Genomic DNA, 24853 nt, shown 5'->3' with positions numbered 1-24853 from the left:
GGCAGACCAGTAACGATCTGTATTCAAATGCTCCGATTGCATTCTCGAGAGGAGATCCTTGCTTCGAGATCTTGGCACCAGGAGTTGATGGCAGTGTATGGTACATGACAGAGCAGACTGGTTGGCTAGGGCGTCGAACTCGCCTAGATATTGGAGGGGAAATGGCCAGCCCATTGACGGCAGTTTCCATAGGCCAGAATCGTTTAGATATCATGGCTCTCGGTACGGATAGGCAACTGTATCACAAGTTTCTGGAACATGACGACTGGATACCATCGTCTGCTGAATGGGAATCCCTCGGTGGTGACTTCACTAGCCCTCCTGAGATAGTGTCTTGGGGATCTGGACGCTTGGATATATTTATTTTGGCCCCTGACAACACACTAAGACACAAATGGTTTTCGGAATGCGTCTGGTCTCCTGGTGACCATTGGGAGACTCACGGTCCAACAATATCAACCACGCCGTTATCTGCTGTATCGTGGGGGCCTGGTCATATTGACGTCTTCTCACTCGCGGAAGACAATTCAGTAATGCACAAGAGATGGGACGGTGCATGGTATGCCTGGCACTCCCTAGGTGGAAACTTCATAAGTCGACCTGCCGTCGTATCACGTGGAAATAGGCTCCTGGACGTTTTCTGTGTGGGGAGCGACCACAAAATTCATCACATTTCCTACCAAAATGAAGAATGGACACAGTGGACGGACTTGGGTGGTGACTTTATCTCCGCTCCGAAGGCAGTGTGCTACGGGAGCAGCCGACTGGAGCTGTTCTGCAAGGGTCGAAATCTTGAGATTTATCATATGGACTGGGAGGGAAAAAAATGGAAATCCCTAGGAAAACCAAATTGACATTTCAAATGGAAGAAAGCAGTGGCAACAAATAACCCAACATTCTTGTTCGTCTACGAAACTTAATGACCTAGGACCTGTTGCAAAGTAACAAAGACTGTCTCATGAAGAGAAGAAGTCTCCGATATTCTTATGCTAGAATATCAAACAGTGGGACAGTTAAAAAATATTTGCAACTAAGCTATTTGACTACTCCATGTAATCTAGACCTCTAACGCAACAGCAAGCACAATGTAAATGCGTCTGTTTCCAAGCAAGTCCGAGGGCGCACGATCGTAAAAGATGCATCACTTTGACAAAATTAGCCCATTTGGGCCTTGTATATGGGTTTCCTAGTGAGTTAAAAGTTTTAATTTGATAAAGCATAGTTCATTGCTGCTACAGTCTGAAGCAGTGTTTATTAACCATAGTAATATCGTACAAACACAGCCAAACAGGTAGTCGTTGTGAATACAATTCGTTTAGACTTGTTCAACTTTTTCATTAGCGAACGTCTTCTTCTCAATATCCCTTCCGTGCAACCGACGTGGGATATTTTCTGTGAAGAACTTCTCAACATTCGGAGCATTCAGAGAAGCGATGATTCCAAGGCCGCCGAACGCAAGAGACACCAAGTAGACGACCTTGAATGACTCTGTGTAAGCAGTTTGATTCGCTGCTGCAGCGGCAGCAGTAATTTCGGGCGTGATTCCGGGAACAGACGTGAAGTTTCCAGTGGTTAAAGCCTTGAAAAGCTCGGGCAGCGACGACGGGGGGAGGCCAGCGTTTGTGGCAGCTGGAGTAACGTACTTTGGTAGGTTCGTGGTGAGTTTATTGCTGAGAACGGTCTGAAATACAGCCGATGCAACAGTAGCAATCGATGATCGAACGCAGCCGAGGAGTCCGAGTGCAAGGCCAAGGTCTCCAGGTGGAAGACAGAACGAAGCAATCGTGAAGGCCGTGTTTTCTAGGTAACCCAACGCAATGCTCGCTAGCAGCACGAATGCTAGCGCCATCGATCTCGTCTTTGTAGTTGCTGCTGCCATACCGCCTGTGAATGCAACGAGGCAGAGTGTGGTAAAGACGAGTTGCCACTTTTGCTTTCGAAGAACTCTAACAAGAGCACCACAAAGAGTCTGACCGATGACAGCGCCTGCACCGATAACGCAGCTCCACCAACCCACGTTCATCACGCTAGTCTCGTATAGAACTCCTATCTGTGCGGGCCAAAGTACGTTCATGGAGTAGTAAACGCAAGAGCCGATGGCGGCCGTGAGAATTGTGCCAACGTAGCCGCGATTTTTGAAAAGACGCATGGGGATGAGTTGATGCTCCTTCACGATGTATACCTCTGTACCATGTCAGGATGAAATGAAGATCAAGGATAATATCGCTTCCTTACCGTAAAGAACGAAAACAACGAGAATTCCAAATCCCCCGATAATCATTCCAATAACCTTAGCGGACTTCCAAGGATAAATGACACCCCCCCAGCTAATTCCAATCAAGAATAGGACCAGACCTCCAAGAAACAAAACAGCTCCACCAATGTCCAGCATCTTGAAAATGTCGCTTTTAGAGTGTCTTGTGTGTAGCATACCATAGGTTGGTGGATGATAAAAAAGAAAGAATAACAGCACCGTGAGTCCTGCCACAATGATGTTGAGGTAGTAAGACCATCTCCAGCCAGCAGACGTATGCGTGATGAAGGATCGAGCAATAACAGGACCAAACGCAGCGAAAGGCATGGATGAGAAAAACAGTGCCCCGATACCATAGCCGCGCCACTTCGCAGGTAGGAGTTCGGAAATGACCACTGTGAAAGATAGCTGTACAGCGGCTGCAATCCCTGTCAGGGCGTTGCCAACGATAAGCTGGTTGACATTATGCGCGGTTGCGCCGAGGATTGTGCCAACTAGGCCGATTGCATTGCCAATAATGAAGAACCAACGACGACCTAGAAGGTCTGAGAAGCGGCCGGTGAGAACGAAGGAGACCGATATCGTCAAAGTCCACACAAGAGCAACCCAGGTAATATTTGGATCGGGACCTAAATCACCTTCGTTAGCTCCCAGACTGATAAAAATGCCATCATTTGTGTATACCGATATCCTCATTAATCAGAAGTAACGTATTGGCAGGAAGCACCCAGCCAAGATAGCACGAGCAATTGCCCAAGCAAAGAGCCTTTCCTGTTATGAGCATCTGCTTCAGGATTGTAATCAACGAAGCAGCACACATACCACAATAGTGCCGATGAAGCTAGGGCTGCGGTAGTAGCCTGGCGGAAGATCCTTCGTGGTGCCACCGATAGCTTCAGCTGCCACTTCGTCGTCCTCGGTATCCGTACCGGAGAGGTATGGATTCTTTGGGACGTTTTCAATCGTCTCAGATGCCTCCAATTTGTTGTCCATGGCGAGAAAATGGACAGTATGCAAGAAGTAATGCTTTCAAGGCTCCGCTGATCAACGGGCTCCAATGCTGGTCATCATGCCGATCATATATGCTGTTGGACGACTGGAATTGGTTATGTTTATCCATGCTCAGATTTACCTTTGACTTGAATTTTCGATCGAACCGGCCAAATAGAGTCATTCAGAGGCCAACTTGGGTCTGGACATGAGGTCGATTTGGAATGCCAAACATGAACTTAAAGGCGTTTATGACTCATATTGCCCAATGATACACAAGAGGACAGCGGACTAATGATTCAGACAAATCAACGAGCAAGTTGTGGAGACTGCACTAGGAACGATTCTAGTATAGTCGTTTGCGGGGAATGCTTGGGGTAAGACAACCTTGATAGACTTTAGCGAGTTCTGAATCTTAGGGGAGTGCGGAAAATGCCGTGTTGCAGCAAAAGAAAATCCATCGAAGGGTGAGATTCAGCGCAGAATCGATTTCGGAATCGACGAATCTGCCCGGCGAAGAGACTGGCGTATCATGTGCGCAACCAACAGACATCAGGTGATCCCACACATTCCTGAAGCTCTCCGCAACAGCTTGACTAGAAAAAGCCACGGCAACGGGATGGGAATTTCGACAGAACGGGAACCATATTCAACTCGATGTTGAGCGTCCAGCTCGTACGTTCAAAGCGGAATTCGTTCACCGAGATGTGCAAGGTCGTCCTGACCCAAAGACCAAGAGAATAGCGGGGAGCGATCGCGAGCACATGAAAGCCACGGGACGAACAAGCATTGGCGCCGCGAGTCAAAAAATGGATTGAAACACGGTTCTGGGCCCGTCCAGATGGACTTTACTTTCGTCTAGAACTCCGGGCTCACCTGACGCACGCGTCAAATGAGATTTCCCGTGGCTGCAGGTACGAAGCCGGATTCAAACGTCCGGGTAATGCTTTCCTGGGTTTTCGTGATTGATCAAATGTGGCTAATACACGAGGGGGCGATGGGCTGCTTGTAGGGTGACTACAATTGTGATCTCAGCACGTACGAAAGCGGCAACCAGCCATGTTTAGGCATGAACCTGTATGCAAGATTCCGTTCCGGCCATGCACACATCGAGAGCCTATCAAGACCTGGAGGTTTGAAGAAAGCCTATCTATTTAGAAACTGAGAAATGACTGGTAAGTTTTTGACGGTCGGTCAAGTTGTTGAGACGATTAAACAGATCTACCTGAACAGAGACAGGATGAGGTCTAGATGCAAGCCCATTGTTTCTCAAAAATGATGGCATCTCCTCTTCCCAGCTAGCTATCGATGTTGGATATGCTCATTTACACCATCATCGCTGCCTTCTGTCTTTCATTCAACGCATTTTTGATTGCTGCATACATCGTCAGCGTACTTTCGCATTTGCAGGAAGAGAATAAAGCTCACCTTCACAACTGTTCTTGGCATCGCCGAAAAGCATCTTCGTTCCAGGCATGTAGAACATTGGGTTTGGTACATCCGCTGGGAGTTGCACGTTAGTTCTGTCTGATACACTATCTATCAATTGCGCATTATCACTCACCATAGCCGCTGCTCATGCCACGTTTCATGACGATAACTTGTTTAGACTTCCAAGCGTGCAGCACTGGCATGCCTGCAATGGGACTGCCTGGCTCAAGAGCGATTGGGTTAACAGTGTCATTGGCGCCAATGACGAGGGTTACATCGGTGTCGTTGAAATCTTCGTTAATCTCGTCCATCTCGAGCACGATGTCATACGGCACCTGCAGATGTTAAGACACGCAGCGCAAAGGCTTGCTCAATTTGCACTTACCGAAGCTTCAGCTAGCAAGACATTACACTGGCCTGGCATTCTTCCAGCAACGGGATGAATGGCAAAGCGCACGTTGATTCCTCTCGAACGAAGAAGCTGAACAAATTCGCTGATCGCATACTGAGCTTTCGCCACTGCCATACCATATCCTACAACGATGATGACGCTTTCTGCATTTTGTAGGATGTCAACCACTTCATCAATCGTCGTGGGTGTCACATTCCCTTCAATCTGTGCTCCCTCAGTACTCGTCTCTGCAATACCACCAAAGAGCACGTTGGTCAACGATCGATTCATAGCCTTGCACATGATCCAGGAGAGAATGGAGCCCGAAACGCCGATCAAACTGCCCACCGTAGTTAGCAGGGGATTATCCAGCATCCATCCTTCTGCCACAAGAGCAAACCCGGAGTATGCATTAAGCACGGTGATGACCACGGGCATATCTGCGCCTCCAATTGCAGCCGTCGTAGTGTAGCCCTTTAAGAAAGACAAGATCGTATTTGCACCTAATGCTGCTGCAGCAATACCGGGCGCGCCAGGTGCCATGGTAACAAAGTATCCCATGGTGCCAACATTGGCAGCCAGCATGGAGGAGTTAATCAAATGGCGCCCTGGAAGCTTGAGAGGTCGTGAAGACATTTTCCCAGCCAGCTTTAAAAAGGCCACAATCGAACCAGTGAATGTAACGCCGCCAATTAGAACTCCCAGGTAGCCCGTGACCATGTGGAGCGTGGATATATCTTCGATGTGTGCCATGACACTACCAATGCTCGTCATAACAGCAGCTAAGCCGACAACGGAATGCAGGGCGGCAACCGTCTGCGGTAGATCCGTGGGCGATATCCTGCGGCCAATAAGAGCGCCAACGAGACCGCCGACAGCGGCGAGACCGCCAAACTGAGCAAGGACCTCTGGCGAGAAACCGACCGCAGCCAAAGATGCCAATACACCCGCTCCAACTCCTAGCATTCCCAGAAGATTTCCTCTTCTCGCGGTAGTCTGTGCGGCGAGACCAGAGAGAGATGATATGCAGAGGACGCTGCTGACGAGGTAGCCTGCTTGGATAAGGCCCGCCATTCCTGTGCTGGCCGCGGCGACAAAGCCTCCTCCGAAGAGCAGGCCTGGTATGGCATACAACCACGGATACTCTTTCGGGTCTGTTGGTCGCTTAAACATGTCCAGCATACGTCTTGTGATGACAAACCCGCCGCTGATGTTGATGAATGCAAGCAGGACGGATGCTGCTCCAAGCCACTGCGGCAGTGTTTCGGGGAGATAGCCGCCTCCCATAATGAAGAATCCACCTACAGCGACCATGCCTGAGATGGCATTTGTCACGCTCATGAGTGGAGAGTGGAGCGCCGGCGTGACGCCCCAGACGACTCGATACCCAATGAGACCCGCCAGACCTGTGGTAAATACATTGCTCATGAAAACGGGGCCCGTTAGTTTTCCAAGGGCAGCTACGCTACCCATGCCAGCCGTTACTGCAGTCACATCTCGGACAGTCTTCTGCCATGGAGTCAATTCCTTCACTTCTTCAACGACTTCAACAACCTTGGGCTTCGGTGCTGGTGGTGGCGTTGGTCGAGGAGCTGGAGCGAGAATCTCTCCTCGATTAACAACAATGGAGCCACGTGTAACTTCGTCGTTGAGATCTATCACCAAGTTCTTTTCTTTGGTCAAGGAAAGAAGGAACTTTGTGATGTTGTTTGAGTACAATGTTGATGACTGCGTGGGTAGACGGCTTGGAAGGTCTGTGTAACCGATGATAGTTACACCGTTGTAGTTAATAACTTCCCCGGGAGACGTCAATTCGCAGTTTCCGCCCGTTTCCGCGGCAAGATCAACGATGACAGAGCCCGGCTTCATAGCCTCCACCATAGCCTTGTTGATTAGTTTCGGTGCCGGCTTGCCTGGGATCAATGCCGTGGTAATGACAATATCAACTTCTTTGCACTGCTCCATGAAGAGCTTCATCTCAGCTTCGAGGAACTCTTTGGACATCTCCTTGCCGTAGCCACCAGCACCCGACCCGTCTTCCTGGATGTCAACCTCGAGAAACTCGGCACCGAGAGACTGGACCTGCTCCCTGGCTGCGGAGCGCGTATCGAAGCCGCGAACAATGGCTCCCATCCTCTTCGCCGTAGTGATGGCACTTAGACCTGCAACTCCGGCACCGATAACCAGGACCTTGGACGGCGGAATCTTTCCAGCAGCAGTCGTTTGGCCCGTCAAGAACCGACCGAAGTGGTTTGAAGCCTCGAGAACTGCCTTGTAGCCGGCGATGTTCGCCATGGAGCTGAGAGCGTCAAAAACCTGGGCTCTAGAAATTCGCGGTATCATGTCCATGGCGAAAGCAGTGGCCTGTTTTGAGGCCAGTGCATCGACGGTGTCCTTGTTCTGTGCCGGATATAGAAAAGAGATGATCATTGAGCCATTTCTGAGTTTTCCAACCTCATCTTTGGTGTCGGAATGAATTGGAGCGCGGACCTTGAGAACGATATCGCTTTCCCATGCCATCGACGGGCCTACCAGCGTAGCGCCCGCCTTCTCGTAAGCGGCATCTGTGAATTTGGCCTGAAGACCAGCATCACGCTCCACGTGCACGGCCTTGAATCCCTTTTTCAGAAGCAGTGCCACGTTTTGAGGTGTTATGGCAACTCGTCGCTCGTTAGGGAATGTTTCCTTTGGAATGCCGATGGTGAAGTTGGACAACGGGCCGCGGTCACCTGATGTTTGGGGTTCTTCCTTCGATCCCGCAGCCCGAGCTGGAGCATTGCGTAGAGCTGCGGCCGTCGAGAAAATCTGACGGCGTGGCCGGCTGCCGTCAAGCTTGCCTGTAGGCCCTTCGCGAAGCTGGTGTAAGCTGGCCGTCGTAAACACACGGAACGTGCCGGTCCTGGAGGCGGTCCATCTTGCGAGCGTTCCTGAAGGCTGTCTGCCTACCAGACTCGCGAAAGCATCCAGTAGGGGTCTTGCCTGAGCGGTGCAGACAATCATCTTTCGCTCCGTATGCTACAAGCCTGCCATGCGCGGGGTGAGAGACAGCAGAAAATTCAGCCAATTGCGCGCCGTTGGCGGTCCCGTGGTTCTCGGCAAAGCCCCGAGAACTTCAACAGCCAAAAGAGCCGAACTTGCGAACGATTCCGGCACCTGGGACAGAGATTGAGGAGCCTGGAGCTGAGAAAAGTAGCAAGCAGTGCGAGACCGCGACACTGTGAGGCTCCTTGTCTCTGCCCACGTCAAGGTCCCGCGAAAAGCGACGCGCTTTGCCGATGGCTGGGCAGTTGGAGCGCATCACCTGGCCACGCTCTGCCACTCTTGCTCGGCTGAGGCATCCCGAGTCCATTGTAGCGAGGCTGCTGGCCCGCACCGCTGCGATGATTCGTGGAGCGAAGAGCCTGCGAATCTCCAGATGGAACGGTAAACGTGCGGGGTACTGTCGCGTGTTGGACTTCTCCACGCGGCCTCTGTCTGCTCATAGGCGATGCCGCTTGTCTGGTCAAGCGACCCGGCCGCAACGCTACACGCCCGTGGCTCAATGTTACATTGTCCTTCTCGCTCACCTTTGCTTCAACACACAAGGTCGTGTCTGGGAGCAAGACGGTTGTTTGTGAAACGATGTCACGTGATATGGCCCGGCCGACTTGGCCACACTAAGGTCCAAGTAGGAAGGTCTACTATTCGCGTCTCCAGCGTCGCCTGTCATTATTTCCTCCTTCAGTCGAACCGTGCCGGCGTTGTGGTCATGTATAAAACGAGAAAGACGCTACCACGGCTCGGTCAGATTGGTCGTTGTAGCGAGACTACTTTGGCGCTTATTTTCCAAGCACATGAAGGGGTCAAAGACCAGATTCCTTGCCCTACGGCAGCAAACTACACAAATTTTCGCTCTCGAAGAAGCTATTCGGCTTTAGGAGCTTCCCGATTTGCTTCGGTCATGTTGCCACTATGAGTTACTAATTCGACAAGAAATGGAATGCGCTGAGCTAGCCATGTGATTCGCTGGTTTAAAATTGTCTTTCTTGACAATCTCCAGCACAACCACGAGACTCCTGAGCTGGCACGTGAACCCCATAGCAATGTTTCCCTTTTTCTCTTTCTACTCCACCAGCACGTTTCTAGTCATTATCGTGAGAAAACAGATAAATACAGTCTCGCGATGTGGTCCTTGAGCTACCTTTTGGCGTCCTCTCTAGCTGTACTCGTGACTCGAGTTTTGGGAGAGCCTGTGGGCGCTGCAACTAGCAGCAACACCGTACCAGGATGCGGAAGAACATTACTTCTGAGAGCTATCGAGGTCAAAAGAACCGTCAGGAATGATCGAACATATTGGTACCGTCTCCCACTCGACTACGACAAGACCCGGCCCTACCCTGTAGTATTTGGGTTCCACGGCTCGAGCAAAATCGGGCTTTCGCTTGATGGACTTGCCTTTGCGGCAGATAGCAGACTATCTGATCCTAAGTATAGCAGTGACGTGAGGCATGATTGTCTGTTCTGCATCCTTCGCGACTAACCCTTGAGCAGAAAATTATGGTGTATCCAAACGGAAAGGGAGTAGGTCCCTTTTTTCCCACCTAACCTCTTAGTACAACCAAAAGATTGCTGATCAAATTCAATAGGGTGTTTGGGCTGGTGCATCATACTCCAAAACCAGCGTAGAGGAAGACCTGGAATACATCACAGATGTTCTGACAGACCTCAATAATACCATGTGCGTCGATCCAAATCGCATCTACGCCACAGGTCACTCAAACGGCGCTGGGTTTCTGGACAGCATTGCGTGTAGCTCAACTAGCGACTACTTTGCAGCGTTTGCGCCAGCTTCTGGATCATTCTACACCGACAACAGTCCCAGTAGTCCTTGCAGTCCTGCCAGGCTTCCTGTACCTATGCTTGAGTTTCATGGAGGCGCAGATACAACCGTCAACTATACTGGCGGTCAAGGAGAAGGCGGGATAGAGCCTGCGATACCTGATTGGTGAGTAAATCCAAAGCCTGAATGAAATATACTTTGCTGATTGGTTTCATTGTAGGTTGAGTTGGTGGGCAAGACGGAATCGATGTTCCACGGAAAACCCTCAGGTTGATAGTTTCGGCGGCAAAGTTCATTTTCGCTCTTGGAACTGCTCTGGAAAGCCCAACTTACTACAGCACTACAAGGTCGATGACATGGGTGTGTCTTATATACACGACGCTAAACTGTAAACTTGTGGCTGACAACCTCGCAGGTCATGTTTGGCCATCGACTGAGATCAACTTTTCAAGCCTTGCGGACGGCAAGCCCCCTACCTATATCGAAGCAAGTCAGATAGTAATCGACTTTTTTAGTAAGTGGACCAGATATGGATAGACGTCTTATAACGCAAAACCATCGTTAGCTTGGGGTAGCTCTTTTCTCGTTCAGCAGCATTTTGAGTGCCAACTCACCCTCGTGACGCTGAGAAACTTTTGATTATCTATGCGAAGGAGCTAATCGGGAATGTTGTGGGACATGATATCAGCCTACAAGCGGAATGATTTGTTACGCTCTAGATAAGCTTAGTAGAACTGAATAGACGGTTCTGAAATGCTGCATTCGAGTCGTTTCGATGTCGAGGAATCAACAGGCGCTTGTACTTCTGACGACGAACGGGATCTCGGCCCTCGGTAGGGAGTGAAAGCTCCAGTTGACTTGCGACGCACAGCTCGTGGTCAACATTTCCGTCTACTGGGTGGCACAACATCTGGAACTATGCCCGGAGGCGGATTTGCGTAAGATGACCCAGGATCAGCAACGCACTTGGTGAACAGCCGGAAATGGAATAGTGAGCTGATGTCGCCAGTCAATCAGAAGTTCGCACCAGAACTTTCCACTTCGCCCTGATTTAGCGCGTGCCAGATCGCAGCCGCTAAGTAGCCGGACTTCTTCGACTAGCAGTTCAGCCTGTGCAGCTACTTTTCTTCCAGACGCATATTCGACGCGAGACGCAAGCAGTGTAGAGGCTGTTGCTTTGGCCGACCCACACAGTTGCCACTTGGATCTCCACGGTTGCACAAGAACTCCCCAGTAGGCGAAGGAATCTACTCCTGCAACGAGGCTGATCGTTCCGTCGAGGATCACAACAGTAATCGTCGGCATCTTTCGCACATCACCCTTTGCAATATCCATGCTCGTCGCGACAGATGGAGATACAATCGCAGCCGTGAAGAGCCCGGCGCCGAGTGAATTATGGATCCCTCGCAAGAACCTGTCAGCGACAGTCAGAAGCTACTGCAACTGAGCTCGACAAAAGACCTACCATGGGTGGCCCTCGCCCCACATACACCTACTAAATCATCAGCTGAAGGTGCTCAGCTGCCCCTGTGGTGAAATGCGCACGTATTGGCCGCTCTTTACTTCTTTTCTGTTTTTATTTGATTCCTTATCGCGCGCACGATGCTGGCAGGATCGGGAGCCGTACAATGGTGTTGAAATTGTTCCTATGATTTTGGTGTTGCAGTTATAAGCTACCATGCGCAACACTGTCTCAAGCATATTTTAGTGCACTACGATCCTCACGCATCAGCTTGTCTTACCCAAAGACCCTGTCAGCCCTTTTTGTGCTCTTTTCCGGGTGTCTCCTCAGGTCCTTGTTTGTGTATAACCTCGAGCATTAGCCTGTTTGCCGATTACACTTCCTCATTCACTTTGAACTTCTTTTTTTTTCTTTAAAAAAAAACAGCGTTACTATGTCGTCCAGGTGGTCATGGGGATCTTCCAAGTCCTCGAACGATCAGAAGCATATAGGTTTCATCAGATCCTTCGTTGAATCCATTCACGCTGCTTTAAATGGACGGTCAGCACATACCTCAACAGCAACGATGGTTAACGGCCAAATTACTCCTCCGCAAGAAGACAAGATGGAGTTTCCGCAATTCTCTCTCAATCCTGCAACGCCGATGTCAGAGCTGCCTGGGCAATTGCCGATGTCTACAATTGGCGAAGATGTCGATCCCCTCCCTATCGCGCAGGCTGCATTGCTTCAACTTCGTACCATGGATCCTGTCCTGCTTACTGAGGATACCCTCTGGAGAGATATATTCGCATTGACGGGAACCACCAGAACTTTTCATGGTCCAAGGCGTATTCAGGATACGTGGAAAGAACTATTGGCCTCGCACGACGTGGACGAATTTAAGCTTGCTCCTCAGGGAGGCGTGACCATAGCTCGACCAATGCCCACACTGAACTGGATCCAAATTAAGTTCTCATTCAAGGCGAAGACAAAGCCCAGAATGTCGTGTATTGGTCTCTTAAGGCTGATACCCGTGGAGAACGCGGGCTGGAAGATATGGTTCCTGACAACAATCCTGCAAGGCATTGACGGATTCCCCGACGTGGACTTTCTTGAGCCAACAGCGAATTCAGATGCAGCTAGCCTGCCAAACACAATGCCTTCCGGAAGTCCTGACGTGCTGAACTGTGTGATCATTGGTGCAGGGATGGCGGGCCTATGTCTTGCTGGCTACTTGAAAGCAGTCGGCTGCCCGGCAGTGATACTCGAGCGCAAAGAAAGCGTGGGCCAGACGTGGGAAGAGCGATACGACTCTGTCTCCATACATACATCAAGAGCCACTGGTCAAATGCCATTCGAAAATGTGTGGGGTCCTGAATATCCCTATCACCTTAATTCCAGACATCTGGTGGAGGGCTTTCGCAAGTGGGTAAAGAAGTATCTCCCCAACGAGGTCTGGCTGTCAACAGAGCTGATTAAAGCTCACTGGAACGATGAAGAACAAAATTGGACACTCAAAATCCGACAAAATGGACTTAATCGTGAGATAAGAACTAAGCACCTCGTCTTCGCGCTCGGTCTGTGCTCACTCAAGTATATGCCCGAGCTTCCCAATCGCGAAGCGTTCCACGGTACTGTGATGCATGGCTCAGAATACAAACATGCGAAAGATTGGAAGGGCTTGAAAGGTGTAATTGTTGGTACTGCCAACACCGCCCACGATTGTGCGGACGATATGCTGGAAGCGGGCCTGAGCTCGGTGACGATGGTCCAACGAAGTGCAACACCGGTCCTGCCCGTGGAATATTGGAGCAAAGTCTACGACCCGGTCTACAACGATGCGAATCCAGTCCATGTGTCAGACACTATGATGTTATCAGCTCCGAATGCGATAACACGGTTAATGGCCCAGCGGATCATCAGGAAAATGATGTCGATGGAACCAGAGCGGTTCGAGGCTCTCGAGAAGCAGGGTTTTAAGACGGTGAAACAGCAGGACTTCGACATGTATCACTACCTCCTTGAGCGTTTCGGAAGTCATTACATTGACGTCGGCGTCAGCAAGAAAATTGCCGACGGTTTGATTAAAGTGAAATCAGATGCTCTCGTTACCGGCTTCAACGAGACGGGTTTAACTTTTGACGACGGCAGCTCGCTGGATGCTGACGTTATCATATTTGCAACTGGCTACGAAGGTAATATGAAGGTGCTAGTTACTCCTCTGTTGGATGAGCGTGTGTCGTCGAAGCTACATGACTACTGGGGTACTGATGACGAGGGAGAGATACGGGGCGCCTGGAAACCTATCGGACGTAAGCTTACCGCAGGTCTTCGTAAGAAATTTGGTTCTAACATTCTCATAGACCCAAATATTTGGTACACCGGTGGTAATGTGCTGTACATGCGCTTCTTTGCCAAGTTTCTAGCCATGACAATCGCTGCCGATGTCAGAGGCTGCCCGATACCCATCTACGAGAAGAAGTGATAATGGTGTATATTCCGCATTGAGTCGAATATTGCCGTTTATGAACAAGATAAATTTAAAAAATTGGTCTGCTAAGTGCTAATGAAAATGCCCGTGTTTGTAACAAAGAAGGAGAAGAAGAGCTGTTGCAGTCTGCCACGTATTTCGATTCTCCAAAACTTTGTGTACTTTTATCCAGATTTTTTTATTCGGCTATATATTTTGTTCACAATTTGCCCAACAAAAGCGATAGGCCTCTGCGCAAACAATAACTATCACGAATACGATGCTTTGAGGATTCTGGCATGCAGGAACGGATCACTGCTTTTCACAGTCAATAACAATCTCCTTTCAAGATTTGTCGAATGTTCGACAACAAAGGAGTTATGCGGGTTTTCAAGGCCTTCTGATTCCTTCAGGATCTTTTCCACGGTGCTCCTGATTCCTACATCTCCATTATGTGTCATCGAGGCCTAATTGTCTTGAAGAGACTAAACACGAAACGATTAATCAAGTCAGCGCCATTTTGGACATCCGGACGCCTTCGATCGACCCGGAGAGCCGTTTGAATGCGTCGTCAAGTTCATGTACATAAAGATGGCAAAGATCAGAGCCATCCATCCCTTTTCATAAAAGACGGAACTCAGAACCATAATCGCGTGCAACTTCTTTACGAAGCAGGATTGTCGAAAGTAAACCATCTCTCAGCCACAGCCTTGATCTTTACCGTCCGCCCTGCCCAACCACGTGCTCCAGCGCCAAATGTGCTTGTAGAAATATTCAGGATCGAGACTTCTTCGTCCCACAGATCCTGATGCGCCGCCTCACTTTGCATTCCAGTGTCGTGTCCAAGAAAGGGCATGGGTGTTTCGTCATCATCAAGCATTGCGCCAGTATTTCGCTCCGAGGAATTGGCTCTTGGTGGACATTCAACGACCACTAACTTGGCTTTGGTGCGTGCTGCTGCCTCAACTGCCGACGCCAACGTACGACCAAGACCTTGAGCGGAGAAGTCCAGAGTTCCGCGATGCAGGGCTATGGGATTGATAAGTGCCATCACAGGCCATTTCTGGGGCGTTATGCCGCTGTCACCACCTGTTTGAAAATGATCACTGGCATGATATGTAGAAAGATATGCACGCAGCTGTGGAAGTGTTGAGCAGAAGGTGACATTGATATGGACTGAACTTGCGAGCTGACGAAGAGTGGGAGCCAGCAGATCATGGTTCTTCGTAGAGAGTCTTCTGATTCCGAGCTCGCCGACGCCTATTGCTTCCGACTCTGCGATTGCAGCGTCTTTCGCAAATTGCATCGAAGCACATAACTCCTTTAAGAAGATTTCTTGACTAGAGCAGATGATGAGATGCAAAGGTGCACATATGCGGTACAGAGCGTACTCTACGAAAGGTGCAAGCTCGATTGGATGAAACACTTTGGGATGAGGATCCATCGTCGGCAAATACGATATTGCACGCTCGTCACCTCAAAGAGCCGTCAAGTTGATGCCTCTCAGGGATGCCCATATCTGAGAATTAGGTGCCGAAGCTGTGGTGAAAGCATTCAAACTCTTGAACAAGGCAGTTTAAGCAGTTTTCAAGTGGCCGAAAGACGAAGTAAATGGTGTTACGAAGTTGAGCAGCCATAGGCAAGCATTGATCCACCCCACGCTCTCATCTCGCCGGCGTCGGCGTCTGCCACAGACTCCGGACGCATTAACACAATCAAATACGGCTTGCCAGTACGATCTTGGAGCATCATGGAGTCAATATCCAAGATCTCGAGCATGCTGGAGACAGGTTTGTACAATCTATGAACTGCGCGAAAATCGCTGAGTGCTGACGACGTTGGAAAGCACGAGACCTCACCATAGAAGCAGCACGCGATGCCAGTTTCACTCGCAAGGCCCCGACGAGACCTATACCGTCCATAGCTTTGAAGAAGCTGCTAGATAGCAGGAAGGAGAGCGATGTTCTGGAAGGGATGCGGCGCGTTACCTCAGTGTGTTGTTGCTCGCCCGAGGTTTCAACAAATGGCAAACTAAGCAGTCACTCCAGATGTCGTACAAGAAGCAAGCCACCTTACAGTACTTCTCGCATGTCGTAAAGAACATCGCCTCGCCAAATCTCGAAATTAAGAAGCTCGTCTATTCCTATCTTGTTCAACATGCGGAGGAGGCCCCCGATACTGCTTTGCTGTCCATCAACACCATTCAAAAGTCTCTGTCGGATACAGACCCACACCTCCGTGCGCTTGCGCTACGCACAATGTCAAGCATTCGAGTTCCTGTCATATCACAAATCGTAGCGTTAGGAATAAAAAGGGGGGTAGGCGACATGAGCCCGTACGTACGCCGTGCCGCAGCTCTGGCAATTCCAAAGTGCTACAGATTGAATCCGGACACCATGCCCTTACTAGAGGAACAGTTGGGGATCTTATTAGGTGACAAGAGCTACTATGTAGCTGGGGCAGCCGTAATGGCGTTTCTGGAGCTGTGTCCGGACCGTATCGATTTGCTGCATTCTCACTATCGAGGCCTGATCAAGAAGCTGGTCGACATGGACGAGTGGGGTCAGCTGGCAACGATTCGGGTCATGATGGTTTACGCAAGACGCTGCTTCCCACGTCGATTAAAAAGGGAAAAGAAGGCAAAGGACCAAACACCTTCTGCAACTACGGAGGCTGTCCATGGTGATACCTCTGAAGATAGCGCATCCAAGATCTACTCGGATTCACTATCAGATGACGCTTTCTCTCTGGACGCGGACTTGGAAGCATTGCTCACGTCTGCCAAGTCACTGCTAATGTCACGGAATTCGGCTGTCATCGTTGCTGTTGCGCGCATGTATCTCTACATTGGGACCGCATCCTACCTTCAACTTGCAATCGGACCTCTACTATCGCTTTTGCGAGCCGGTCAAGATGTCCAACAAGTGGCGTTGCACAATATTATCCAAATATGCCTTCGTCATCCACAGCTCTTCTCATCATACGCATCGCACTTTCTTCTGCACTCCCGCGACGGTCCGATAATACAAGATTTAAAGCTTGAATTGCTCACCTTGATCTTTCCCTATACGAACTCTATTACCCGGTCTCTAATTCTCTCTGAACTGTCGCATTTCACAAACTCGTCTGACGAGCATTTGGTCCGAGCTGCCGTAGAAGCAATTGGACGATGTGCACAGAGTTCACCAACGCCGGAACTGAGCTCGCAATGTTTGCGGCTTCTACTTACGCAATTGTCCTCACCAGATGCGCATCTAGTTGCTTCCTCACTCGATGTGATAAGGCACCTCATTCAACGCGATCCACAAGCGCACGTGAAAACTATTGTACGATTAGCAAAGAGTCTCGATGCACTTACTGCGCCGTCAGCCCGAGCAAGTATTATCTGGCTGGTCAGCGAATACGCAACATTAGACCAAGAAAATAGCATCGGGGCTGATGTTCTTCGAATATTAATTAAAGGTTATGCGGAAGAAGAAGACGAGGTCAAGGCGCAGATTATCTTGCTTGCCGCAAAGGTTTACCTTCAGTACCTTCTCACGAGCAAAAAGACGGCCCAGCTAAATACACTACAATTGACACAGCAAGAACAAAGTAATCACGATCAGACTACAAGCAACGAGCTTCAGGAAAGCGCCTGGATAGATGATACAAAACCCAACATCGATAATGATGAAGATGACAATCATCCTATTCCGCGTTTATGGCGCCACACACTGCTTCTTTCTCGCTACACGCCGAACTACGATCTTCGCGACAGAACGAGGCTATACCTTTCACTTCTATCCACTCCAAAAACGTCCACAGATCTTGCTTCATTGCTTCTGCTAGCTCCAAAGCCCGTCCCCTTGGCACCGTCACCCAGCCAAGCACGCAAGGGCTTCCTGGTTGGATCTGCTAGTCTTATAATTGGACATTCTGGCTTAAAAGGTTACGAAGATCTTCCTCCTTGGGTTAAAGAAGGTGAAGAACCTGACCCTAGGCTGCGGGATGTCGGAAGCAGCGGAAGTAACGAGTATATGTCTGGTCAGAGCATGAGTGCAGCCCAACAGCTGGACTCTATGGCTGCTCGTCAAGGCAGTACATTTGCTGCTGCAGGAAAAGTGAACGGCTTGAACAAAATTGTCGGGCCAGGGAAAGAAAAGACACTCGATGATTGGCTTGATGAGGATGAAGGAGAGGATGATGAAAATGAGGATGAAAACAGCACAGAAGAGGAGACAGAAAGCGAGGAGGAAAGCGAGGAAGAGGAGGAGGAGGAGGAGGAGGAGGAGGAGGAAAGTGAGTATGAGACTGACAGCGAGGAAGAGACAGATGAGAGATCTGGGCTGGTGAAATGATAGCATTATTTTGGATTCAAGAGACGCATGTCCTTCTTGCACGTCAGGATGTCGAAGCGGCATTTTCCATATCGATCTGCGAAGAAACCTTTGTGAATGGACGGGCATTTTTCTCAAGACGCACTACCTAAACGTCATCGATACCGTTTTTTGGATCCAAGGAATGAACAACATATTGCGTCTCTCTCAAAGCTGGAGATTCAGAGTCAATGGTGCACATGACAACACTAGGAATTGGAGCGGATGTCCAAAAATTTGTGCATATAAGGGCAATACACATTTTATGCATAGCAGCATTTTGTTATCCTCCAACCACACGATGACTCTTCAGCTGGGAATAAAATATATTCCGTCATCTAGGTGAATGAGGCATCGATACTCAGACAACAACACCTTTAGAGGCATATCGTAGCTCCTGGTCTTCGGCTAATCCCCCACTCGCAACATTGTCTTTCGCGTAATAGGCACCTACTGCTTGGTGGCCCAGGCAAATAATGCTGCAGTTGTCGGATTTGCAGTCCATCCATGACGCACTACGTCACGGCTCCATTTCTGGGCGGATGGCACATCTATAAGATTGCGGCTTCTATAACCCAATCGAGCCAAGCCAGAATAAACAACGACATTGAAAAGTCTTCCTGGCATCCCTACCATCATTTCACTTACGGTGCCTCCTATGACTAGCCACGTCGCTCTAATCGGATCGGTCAGGTACAACTTCCAAGCGTCTTCACCAAAATGGTCTTCGAATTGTTGCACAGACTTGTCGTAGGTTGGCGGCAAGGGCTCAAATGCGTGGTTGAACACCTTGAGAAAGGCAAGCCACAAAATCGATGCCTTTGCGAAATTTAGAATGTCAATCTCTCGGTAGTACTCGGTGAGCGTCTCAATGAGCAATTTTGCCGTGACAGCAAACAGAACTTGCGCAGTCATGATCGAGGCAGCAAACACGGTGTCCCTGTACGAGAAGGCCTGGATCGCAAGTAAGACCAGAAGAATGCCGGTTCCGATTCGACCAAACGTTAATTCTACGACCAAAGTCCACAAGAAGGCCTGACCAACTTTCGCGGCGGCGTGGATGGATCGCGAGATTTGTTTTTGGTGAAAGATGGTGTAGATGAAAAATTGGAAGTTGAAGCCATCACTGGTGAATTGGCGGCGCAATTCGCCAGTGTAAGAAGGAGCATGATTTGTGGCAAGCCAAATAGGTGCAAAATGGCAGAATTGCATATATCCGATAGCACCAGCGAAGAACAAATCGGCGAGAGCGGCATTAAGCTCTAGGAAAGAAGGCGTCGTGGTAGAGGCAAGTCCCTTCCATGTCGGAGACGTGCTTACCACGATCCCAATGCCGACGAGCAAAGATATCAGAAAAGATATGGTCGTTTTCATAGCGGCAGCTAGCAGATTGAAGGTACACACCAGGGAAATTTCTTGCTCATGCCATGGATGTTAAGAGGGGTGATGCACTTAAAATCCTGCCAACACTGCTCCCTGCCGATCCTGGTCATCTGATAACTGCTTAACCTCCGGTATAATCGGCAGCGGCAACTCTTTATGGAACCGCCGCTGTACTTCGTGCAGATGATCAAATCTGATCTTAATTGACTATAGAAAGTTCGTGTGCTCCATCCAACTACAAGGATAACAGAGCCTTCTCCAACCCAACTACTGTAACAGGGACGTAATATAAACTAGAACCTCGTCAGAGAGCAAGTCGAATTTGATGATGAGAAGAAAATTTAAATTCTGTCGCGCGCTAGCATGTGATTCACAGGCCCCCACCCAACATCTGCAACGCAATCCGAAAACCAACTGCCGTTCCGATAGGCCATCTCTCGTGTTGTCTCGACTCATACAGAAGCTACCCTGTTCTGTTACCATCAGTTAGGATCTACCAGCATAGTAATGACAAGGGTCTATCATTCGCTCGCACCACAGAGAGAACTGTCGTCTGTGCGGTTTTACCTTCATACAAGACTGCGTCTGTGCAGATTGATGAAGTCTTCAATCGCTGTAGTGTATCTTCTGATATCCTTATCCGACAAAGCCAAATGGAGCGGAGTGAATCCTCTTGATGCGATGCTGATGCCCTGTGCTAGCATGTGGTGGTAGAACAAGCCTTGCAAAATGTTCGCATGCGTGCCAGAAAAGCGGACGTTGACCATGCTTCCTTTGCCGGTGACGAACATTGTTGGCAATTTCACCAGGTTCGTCGCACAGTACACTTTTGTCGGGCCTCTCAGGCTGTCGACCTCTATGAAATCCGCCGCGGGATCTGAAGTCACGGACCCGTAAACTCCTGCCTCGATCAAGAGATGTTGAATGCGCGTTTTCAGGCCCTTGCCAAGATCATTCAGCCTAGTGACCTCCGCGGCGTTGTAAACGTCGAGTCCCGCGATGCCTGCGTTCATTGTCAAAACGTTGTTGTTGTACGTCCCTGGATGCATGAGCTTGGACTTTGAAGGATCAAACAAGTCCATGATGTCTCGTCTGCCACCGAAGGCTCCGAACGTCATGCCTCCGCCGACGTATTTTCCGAGCGTCAGAATATCCGCTTTCAGACCCAAGGTGGCGGAGTAGCCGTTGTATCCAAGGCGCGACGCCATAACTTCGTCCACAATAAGCACGGAGTCGAGCGAATCCGCGAGCTTGCGAAGGTACAGCATGAACTCCCTTGTGGCGGGACGACAGCCGCCGGAGCCTTGAACTGGCTCGACGATGATGGCCGCGAGACTCTCCTTTGGCAAGGCCTCCACGATCTCCTGCGTCTCCTCGATGTTGTTGAAAGGGGCGAACACAAACTCGTGCGGCAAGTTTATGTTGGCGCTATTCAAGTCTCCCCTCATAAGGGCCATGGAGAACATGAGCGTTCCGCCATGATATGCGTTGCTAAACACGAGCACTTTTTTACGCTGCGTGAATGCAATTGCGGCCCCTATGGCGCAAGTGTTCGCTTCCGTACCGGAGTTGGTGAAACGCACGAGCTCGATGCCGCTCGCGCGAAATCGTTCGACGACCCTTTTTGCGAGCTCCTTCTCGTATGTACAATGGCCTCCAAAGTTCCACCCGTGTCTCATTGCCTCGTTCACGGCCTCGAGAATCTTTGGATGGGAGTGGCCAAAAATCCCGGCACTATACTCTCCAACGAGCGACACGTACTCGTGGCCGTCAATGTCTCTCAGAGTACTTCCTGAAGCTGACACAAATGTGAGAGGAAAGGGTTCCGCATACAATACTGTCCTCGTATTCCCCCCTGGCAGATGATTTGCCGAATCTTGGTGTGCTTGAAGTGACAGTGGATTGGCCGCGATATAGGCGTCGTGCGCATGTTGAAGTGCTTTGGAAAGATAATCTCCTTCTGCTGACTTGTCTACTTTGTTCAAGGAATGAGATCCTTCCGACGAGCCCTCCATTTCTTCCAAAGTTGGAATTCGAGTGCGATGCTACAGATTTTGAATCGATATATACAAATGCTACGCTAGTGGTGGTTACTAGATGGTGTTTTACCTTATTGTTCAGATAGAAATATGTTCAAATCGCTACGCCCTTTAATCAAAGCGACCATCGGTAGTGTGGAAACTAATGTCTGGTACAAACTCATCTACCAATCATAGATAGAGATCGCTAGGTCGCGCAGGGAAATGCCGTAAAGGTCGCGAAGTCGGACCGTTGTCTGTCGCTGTTCATTGAGCAGCTTTGTCGAAGAGAATGACAAGATTTTTGGGCACAGCTTGGCGTCCCAATGTGCACTCTGGTGCGCTGTCATTCAAACTGAATACTTTATTTGGCCCTGCCGCCGACTTGGCAGATGTTATTCTCATCCGAATAAAAAAGGCACTTCCCGGCATTTTCGAAATGAGAGATTGACTTATCAGAAAGTGCTTATTGAACTCAGTCTATCAATGATTTGGCCGTACATTGATTTTTTTTATATTATATCGAGAAAATCAAATAGATTCAGGAATGATCAAGAACAGACGCTTATCCAAAGTCAAGTCATTAGCGCAGATCGCCACAGCTTTTTTATGTCAAGTTCAGAGCATAGTTCTAGAACTAGAGATCTGGGTCACAAGTGAGCACGTATTGTCAGCATCTAGGACTTTGTTCGAAACATATATTCCTTCAAAGGCAAGGATTTCCTGCCTGCACTGTACAAGCAAAATCCGACTGGTTAGTGTTCCGAAGCCATACTAGGTTTTTTGTACATAAGTTGAATCATTCCCAAAACACATTGTGTAAACTGCGCTTACGATGATAACTTTTGAGCAGGCCGCAATCTGGGGATGGTGTTTGAAGGGAAGGCCATCACTGTGCACGTCACAAAACTGTACAGAACATCGGCCATTAGTAAGTGGAAGACGGAGATGGTTTGCACCGTAGCTGCCGAGGTGCAAACCCAGTCTCTTAAAGGAATCGACGGGCCGCGGTGCGCTTGCAATCTGGACACGTCGCTTGAAATCCATTGACATTGTAGACCGCTGCGAGAGCAAATTAGTACAAGGGGTCGGCCATAGAAAAGTAGGCGCCAGTGTGCTCTTGTCCGACGCAAAAGACGCGCTATACCAACACGTTTATCCCATAGTAAGTGGCGGCTGCCCTACGTTAGGAATAGCAGGCCGCTCTACTTTAAGGGATGGACATTCAAGTCTGAGTGGACTTTATATGGCTTAGCGCAAATAGAGTGCTTGACTGGGAAGTGATCGCAGCGTATGGCCGACAACTTATGGAAGCTGCTTCGCAAAACGAAGATTTATACTGGACGGTATCATATGGTGGGGGCGGTGGCTTTCGTATTGTCAATTTGATGACAACCCGACTCCATCCTGATAGTCCTATTTGTGATGGGTACCTGTCGTTCGGTTTTTCCTCGCTAGGTCAAGAAAGATTCTGGGACGCAATGGCTCTGTTTCATGAACACTCGCCCGACTTCACGGACGCGGGAGGAGCAGTTGTGTATAATCTGAGAACGATAGTTTAACATCGTGGCCTTGGTTCCGTTCGAAAAGGATGATGGTTTGGCTCGATTCTACGCCGGTTTAAGCTTCATGGAAGTCAACTACCCGTGAGTAGGTAGAAATATCTCCTCGTTGTCCCAATTCTGTAAAGAGACATTCGAGCCTCTGTCGGACGGACGGTTCTACAGCCGACAATCTGATAACGACGACATTGATGCCTCTCGATCTTATCTTTAATCAGCCGTCGCTTCTCAAGGACGTCTTGCAAAAATCGTTCAGGTCAGGTCACTTCAACGTGATCTTGTTGGGACTGAACGTAAGCAGAAATGCAGACACCCGACCGGACAACGCTGTTATGCCAGCCTGACGCAAAGCTCGAGCACACTTTGTGGATGTTGGCGATTGGGATAGGGCGATCTCACACGCAGATATGGTAGCTCGAGAGTTGGAACTAGCGGGCGATAATGTGCCCGTCCTCGAAGCCGCGACCCCCGGCTCGGGCACGTACCTGATCGAGGCCAACTCCCGCCAAACGAATTGGCAACGGGAGTTTCATGGTGACAAAGTACAGGAAGCTTTTAGCTGTCAAGGGCAGATAGGATCCGGAAGGCGTCTTCTACGCCGTCACGGCGCTGCGCAGCGAGTTGAGGAAGGTCGATGGCAAGGACGCGTTTGTCGAACTGAGAACCACCCTGCCGCGGAGCGAGGTAAGCTGTCATGCCAGGTTACAGGAACCAGGTAAACGGATTTCCCCTTGGCGACGAACAGTAGACATGGAAGATTCTGCGCGTGGATAAAGGGCTTCCCCGTCGGGCTTCGGGAAATGCCAGCACAGCTCTATTCTCTCTTTCCCCTGCTGCCGCGCCGTCTAGCCATCCACACAGCGTCTCCATCCAGCAAGAAATTGAGCTCCAACATTCGCCCCCGAAGCGGCTGTCCTTTGGAGTTATGAGAACCCTAGCAGGGTCAAGTGTAGTTGCGTAGGGTTTTTCATTCCATATTCTTTTCTCTTGCCCAAAAAAGAAAGAAACCGCCACAAGACAGCCAGCGCATCACACCTCTTCCGATGCCGTCATAGAAGGAGTAGGACGGCTGCGGCGAATGGATAAGCAGGGCCGCTGGGAGGTTGTTTATAGCGGATCGAATGCGCACGCCGCGTTCGAACCATCGTCGACGGCTTCCAGAAGGAAAATGAATCCCCCCTTTTCGAGCATGTCAATCAAACGGAGCTCGGGCGTTGTCATGAACACGAAGATCGACATTGATCGGGCTGATCGACGAGCCTTAAACTTCTGCAAAACGATCCTGTTGGATCCAAAGCTCTTTTTTTTTTTTGCTTCCCGAGGCTGTCACGCCACGGTCCAAGACCTTGATTGGTTTTTTCTTTTCTCGAAACATCCCGGTCACACATCGCGATACCACATAGTAAGTCACTCCCCATTCTGGCTCTCGACCAATTGAGTCAAGTTTCTCAACGCGTCGTGTTTGCCTGTCCGCAAGTGCAGGGTGTACAGCAGGTAATATTGAATTATTCACCTGGGTTCTATTGGGATGATCTGGTAAGAATGCCGCGGGCTTTGACTGGTCGTGTTTTCTACGAGGGCTTATCAAGGATCGGCGGAATGCTGGCAGAGGTCATTACTGGTGTCGATCCAAGATTTTATCGATATAATTTGCAGGTTCAACATGTGGCAGGCCCGTTGGTTGTCATCAGCCTCTCCTTTGACATAATGTGTATGAGCAAAACACCTCTCATGTC

General features: G+C 49.6%; 9 protein-coding genes across 9 annotated transcripts; 4 read left to right on the top strand and 5 right to left on the bottom strand.

The window, feature by feature from the left end:
• Positions 1-1286: 1286 nt before the first annotated feature.
• On the bottom strand, positions 1287-3718 carry PV09_08005 (uncharacterized protein). The gene is made up of 4 exons (XM_016361847.1): positions 3077-3718; positions 2939-3020; positions 2236-2883; positions 1287-2184 (listed from the first exon to the last, which is right to left on the bottom strand). The coding sequence occupies exons 1-4, from the start codon at positions 3245-3247 to the stop codon at positions 1316-1318; spliced, it is 1770 nt and encodes a 589-aa protein (XP_016210351.1). The 5' UTR covers positions 3248-3718; the 3' UTR covers positions 1287-1315.
• A 660-nt stretch (positions 3719-4378) lies between these two features.
• PV09_08004 (NAD(P)(+) transhydrogenase (AB-specific), alpha subunit) lies at positions 4379-8534 on the bottom strand. Its single transcript, XM_016361846.1, has 4 exons — positions 5061-8534; positions 4809-5010; positions 4673-4747; positions 4379-4619 (listed from the first exon to the last, which is right to left on the bottom strand). Exons 1-4 carry the CDS (start codon positions 8064-8066, stop codon positions 4570-4572), a joined length of 3333 nt encoding a protein of 1110 aa, XP_016210350.1. The 5' UTR covers positions 8067-8534; the 3' UTR covers positions 4379-4569.
• Positions 8535-9044: 510 nt separating this feature from the next.
• PV09_08003 (uncharacterized protein) lies at positions 9045-10620 on the top strand. Its single transcript, XM_016361845.1, has 5 exons — positions 9045-9546; positions 9597-9626; positions 9692-10050; positions 10106-10245; positions 10301-10620. The coding sequence occupies exons 1-5, from the start codon at positions 9229-9231 to the stop codon at positions 10420-10422; spliced, it is 969 nt and encodes a 322-aa protein (XP_016210349.1). The 5' UTR covers positions 9045-9228; the 3' UTR covers positions 10423-10620.
• Positions 10621-11533: 913 nt separating this feature from the next.
• Positions 11534-13985, top strand: PV09_08002 (uncharacterized protein). The gene is made up of 2 exons (XM_016361844.1): positions 11534-13638; positions 13690-13985. The coding sequence occupies exons 1-2, from the start codon at positions 11781-11783 to the stop codon at positions 13809-13811; spliced, it is 1980 nt and encodes a 659-aa protein (XP_016210348.1). The 5' UTR covers positions 11534-11780; the 3' UTR covers positions 13812-13985.
• PV09_08001 (uncharacterized protein) lies at positions 13979-15388 on the bottom strand. Its single transcript, XM_016361843.1, has one exon. The coding sequence runs from the start codon at positions 15238-15240 to the stop codon at positions 14461-14463; it is 780 nt and encodes a 259-aa protein (XP_016210347.1). The 5' UTR covers positions 15241-15388; the 3' UTR covers positions 13979-14460.
• A 76-nt stretch (positions 15389-15464) lies between these two features.
• PV09_07999 (uncharacterized protein) lies at positions 15465-19847 on the top strand. Its single transcript, XM_016361841.1, has 3 exons — positions 15465-15586; positions 15643-15788; positions 15845-19847. The coding sequence occupies exons 1-3, from the start codon at positions 15547-15549 to the stop codon at positions 18134-18136; spliced, it is 2478 nt and encodes an 825-aa protein (XP_016210345.1). The 5' UTR covers positions 15465-15546; the 3' UTR covers positions 18137-19847.
• On the bottom strand, positions 18404-19551 carry PV09_08000 (uncharacterized protein). Its single transcript, XM_016361842.1, has one exon. The coding sequence runs from the start codon at positions 19526-19528 to the stop codon at positions 18605-18607; it is 924 nt and encodes a 307-aa protein (XP_016210346.1). The 5' UTR covers positions 19529-19551; the 3' UTR covers positions 18404-18604.
• PV09_07998 (uncharacterized protein) lies at positions 19710-21637 on the bottom strand. Its single transcript, XM_016361840.1, has one exon. The coding sequence runs from the start codon at positions 21550-21552 to the stop codon at positions 20107-20109; it is 1446 nt and encodes a 481-aa protein (XP_016210344.1). The 5' UTR covers positions 21553-21637; the 3' UTR covers positions 19710-20106.
• Positions 21638-23524: 1887 nt separating this feature from the next.
• PV09_07997 (uncharacterized protein) lies at positions 23525-23865 on the top strand (the record flags this gene model as incomplete). The annotated part of the gene is made up of 3 exons (XM_016361839.1): positions 23525-23659; positions 23694-23801; positions 23833-23865. The coding sequence occupies 3 exons, from the start codon at positions 23525-23527 to the stop codon at positions 23863-23865; spliced, it is 276 nt and encodes a 91-aa protein (XP_016210343.1).
• Between the last annotated feature and the right edge of the window lie 988 nt (positions 23866-24853).

Source organism: Verruconis gallopava, assembly GCF_000836295.1.
Source record: "Verruconis gallopava strain CBS 43764 unplaced genomic scaffold supercont1.35, whole genome shotgun sequence".
In the NCBI taxonomy this organism is placed as follows: Eukaryota; Fungi; Ascomycota; class Dothideomycetes; order Venturiales; family Sympoventuriaceae; genus Verruconis; species Verruconis gallopava.
This window is presented reverse-complemented; position numbering and strand designations above follow the sequence as displayed.

What these genes read in the sequence shown, in the direction of transcription:
- PV09_07998 (XM_016361840.1), bottom strand. Translation starts at nt 21,552, where the DNA reads ATGGAGGGCTCGTCGGAAGGATCTCATTCCTTGAACAAAGTAGACAAG.
- PV09_08002 (XM_016361844.1), top strand. Translation starts at nt 11,781, where the DNA reads ATGTCGTCCAGGTGGTCATGGGGATCTTCCAAGTCCTCGAACGATCAG. An exon ending in CGCCTGGAAACCTATCGGAC is followed by an intron (nt 13,639 to 13,689) that starts GTAAGCTTACCG and finishes ACATTCTCATAG; the next exon opens with ACCCAAATATTTGGTACACC.
- PV09_07999 (XM_016361841.1), top strand. Translation starts at nt 15,547, where the DNA reads ATGGAGTCAATATCCAAGATCTCGAGCATGCTGGAGACAG. An exon ending in CTCGAGCATGCTGGAGACAG is followed by an intron (nt 15,587 to 15,642) that starts GTTTGTACAATC and finishes GACGTTGGAAAG; the next exon opens with CACGAGACCTCACCATAGAA. An exon ending in GGATGCGGCGCGTTACCTCA is followed by an intron (nt 15,789 to 15,844) that starts GTGTGTTGTTGC and finishes CAGTCACTCCAG; the next exon opens with ATGTCGTACAAGAAGCAAGC.
- PV09_08001 (XM_016361843.1), bottom strand. Translation starts at nt 15,240, where the DNA reads ATGGATCCTCATCCCAAAGTGTTTCATCCAATCGAGCTTGCACCTTTC.
- PV09_08004 (XM_016361846.1), bottom strand. Translation starts at nt 8,066, where the DNA reads ATGATTGTCTGCACCGCTCAGGCAAGACCCCTACTGGATGCTTTCGCG. An exon ending in TGGCATGAGCAGCGGCTATG is followed by an intron (nt 4,748 to 4,808) that starts GTGAGTGATAAT and finishes TGCAACTCCCAG; the next exon opens with CGGATGTACCAAACCCAATG. An exon ending in TGCCAAGAACAGTTGTGAAG is followed by an intron (nt 4,620 to 4,672) that starts GTGAGCTTTATT and finishes CGATGTATGCAG; the next exon opens with CAATCAAAAATGCGTTGAAT.
- PV09_08005 (XM_016361847.1), bottom strand. Translation starts at nt 3,247, where the DNA reads ATGGACAACAAATTGGAGGCATCTGAGACGATTGAAAACGTCCCAAAG. An exon ending in GCTTCATCGGCACTATTGTG is followed by an intron (nt 3,021 to 3,076) that starts GTATGTGTGCTG and finishes ATAACAGGAAAG; the next exon opens with GCTCTTTGCTTGGGCAATTG. An exon ending in TCTGATTAATGAGGATATCG is followed by an intron (nt 2,884 to 2,938) that starts GTATACACAAAT and finishes AAGGTGATTTAG; the next exon opens with GTCCCGATCCAAATATTACC.
- PV09_08003 (XM_016361845.1), top strand. Translation starts at nt 9,229, where the DNA reads ATGTGGTCCTTGAGCTACCTTTTGGCGTCCTCTCTAGCTGTACTCGTG. An exon ending in ATCCTAAGTATAGCAGTGAC is followed by an intron (nt 9,547 to 9,596) that starts GTGAGGCATGAT and finishes ACCCTTGAGCAG; the next exon opens with AAAATTATGGTGTATCCAAA. An exon ending in GAGCCTGCGATACCTGATTG is followed by an intron (nt 10,051 to 10,105) that starts GTGAGTAAATCC and finishes GTTTCATTGTAG; the next exon opens with GTTGAGTTGGTGGGCAAGAC.
- PV09_08000 (XM_016361842.1), bottom strand. Translation starts at nt 19,528, where the DNA reads ATGAAAACGACCATATCTTTTCTGATATCTTTGCTCGTCGGCATTGGG.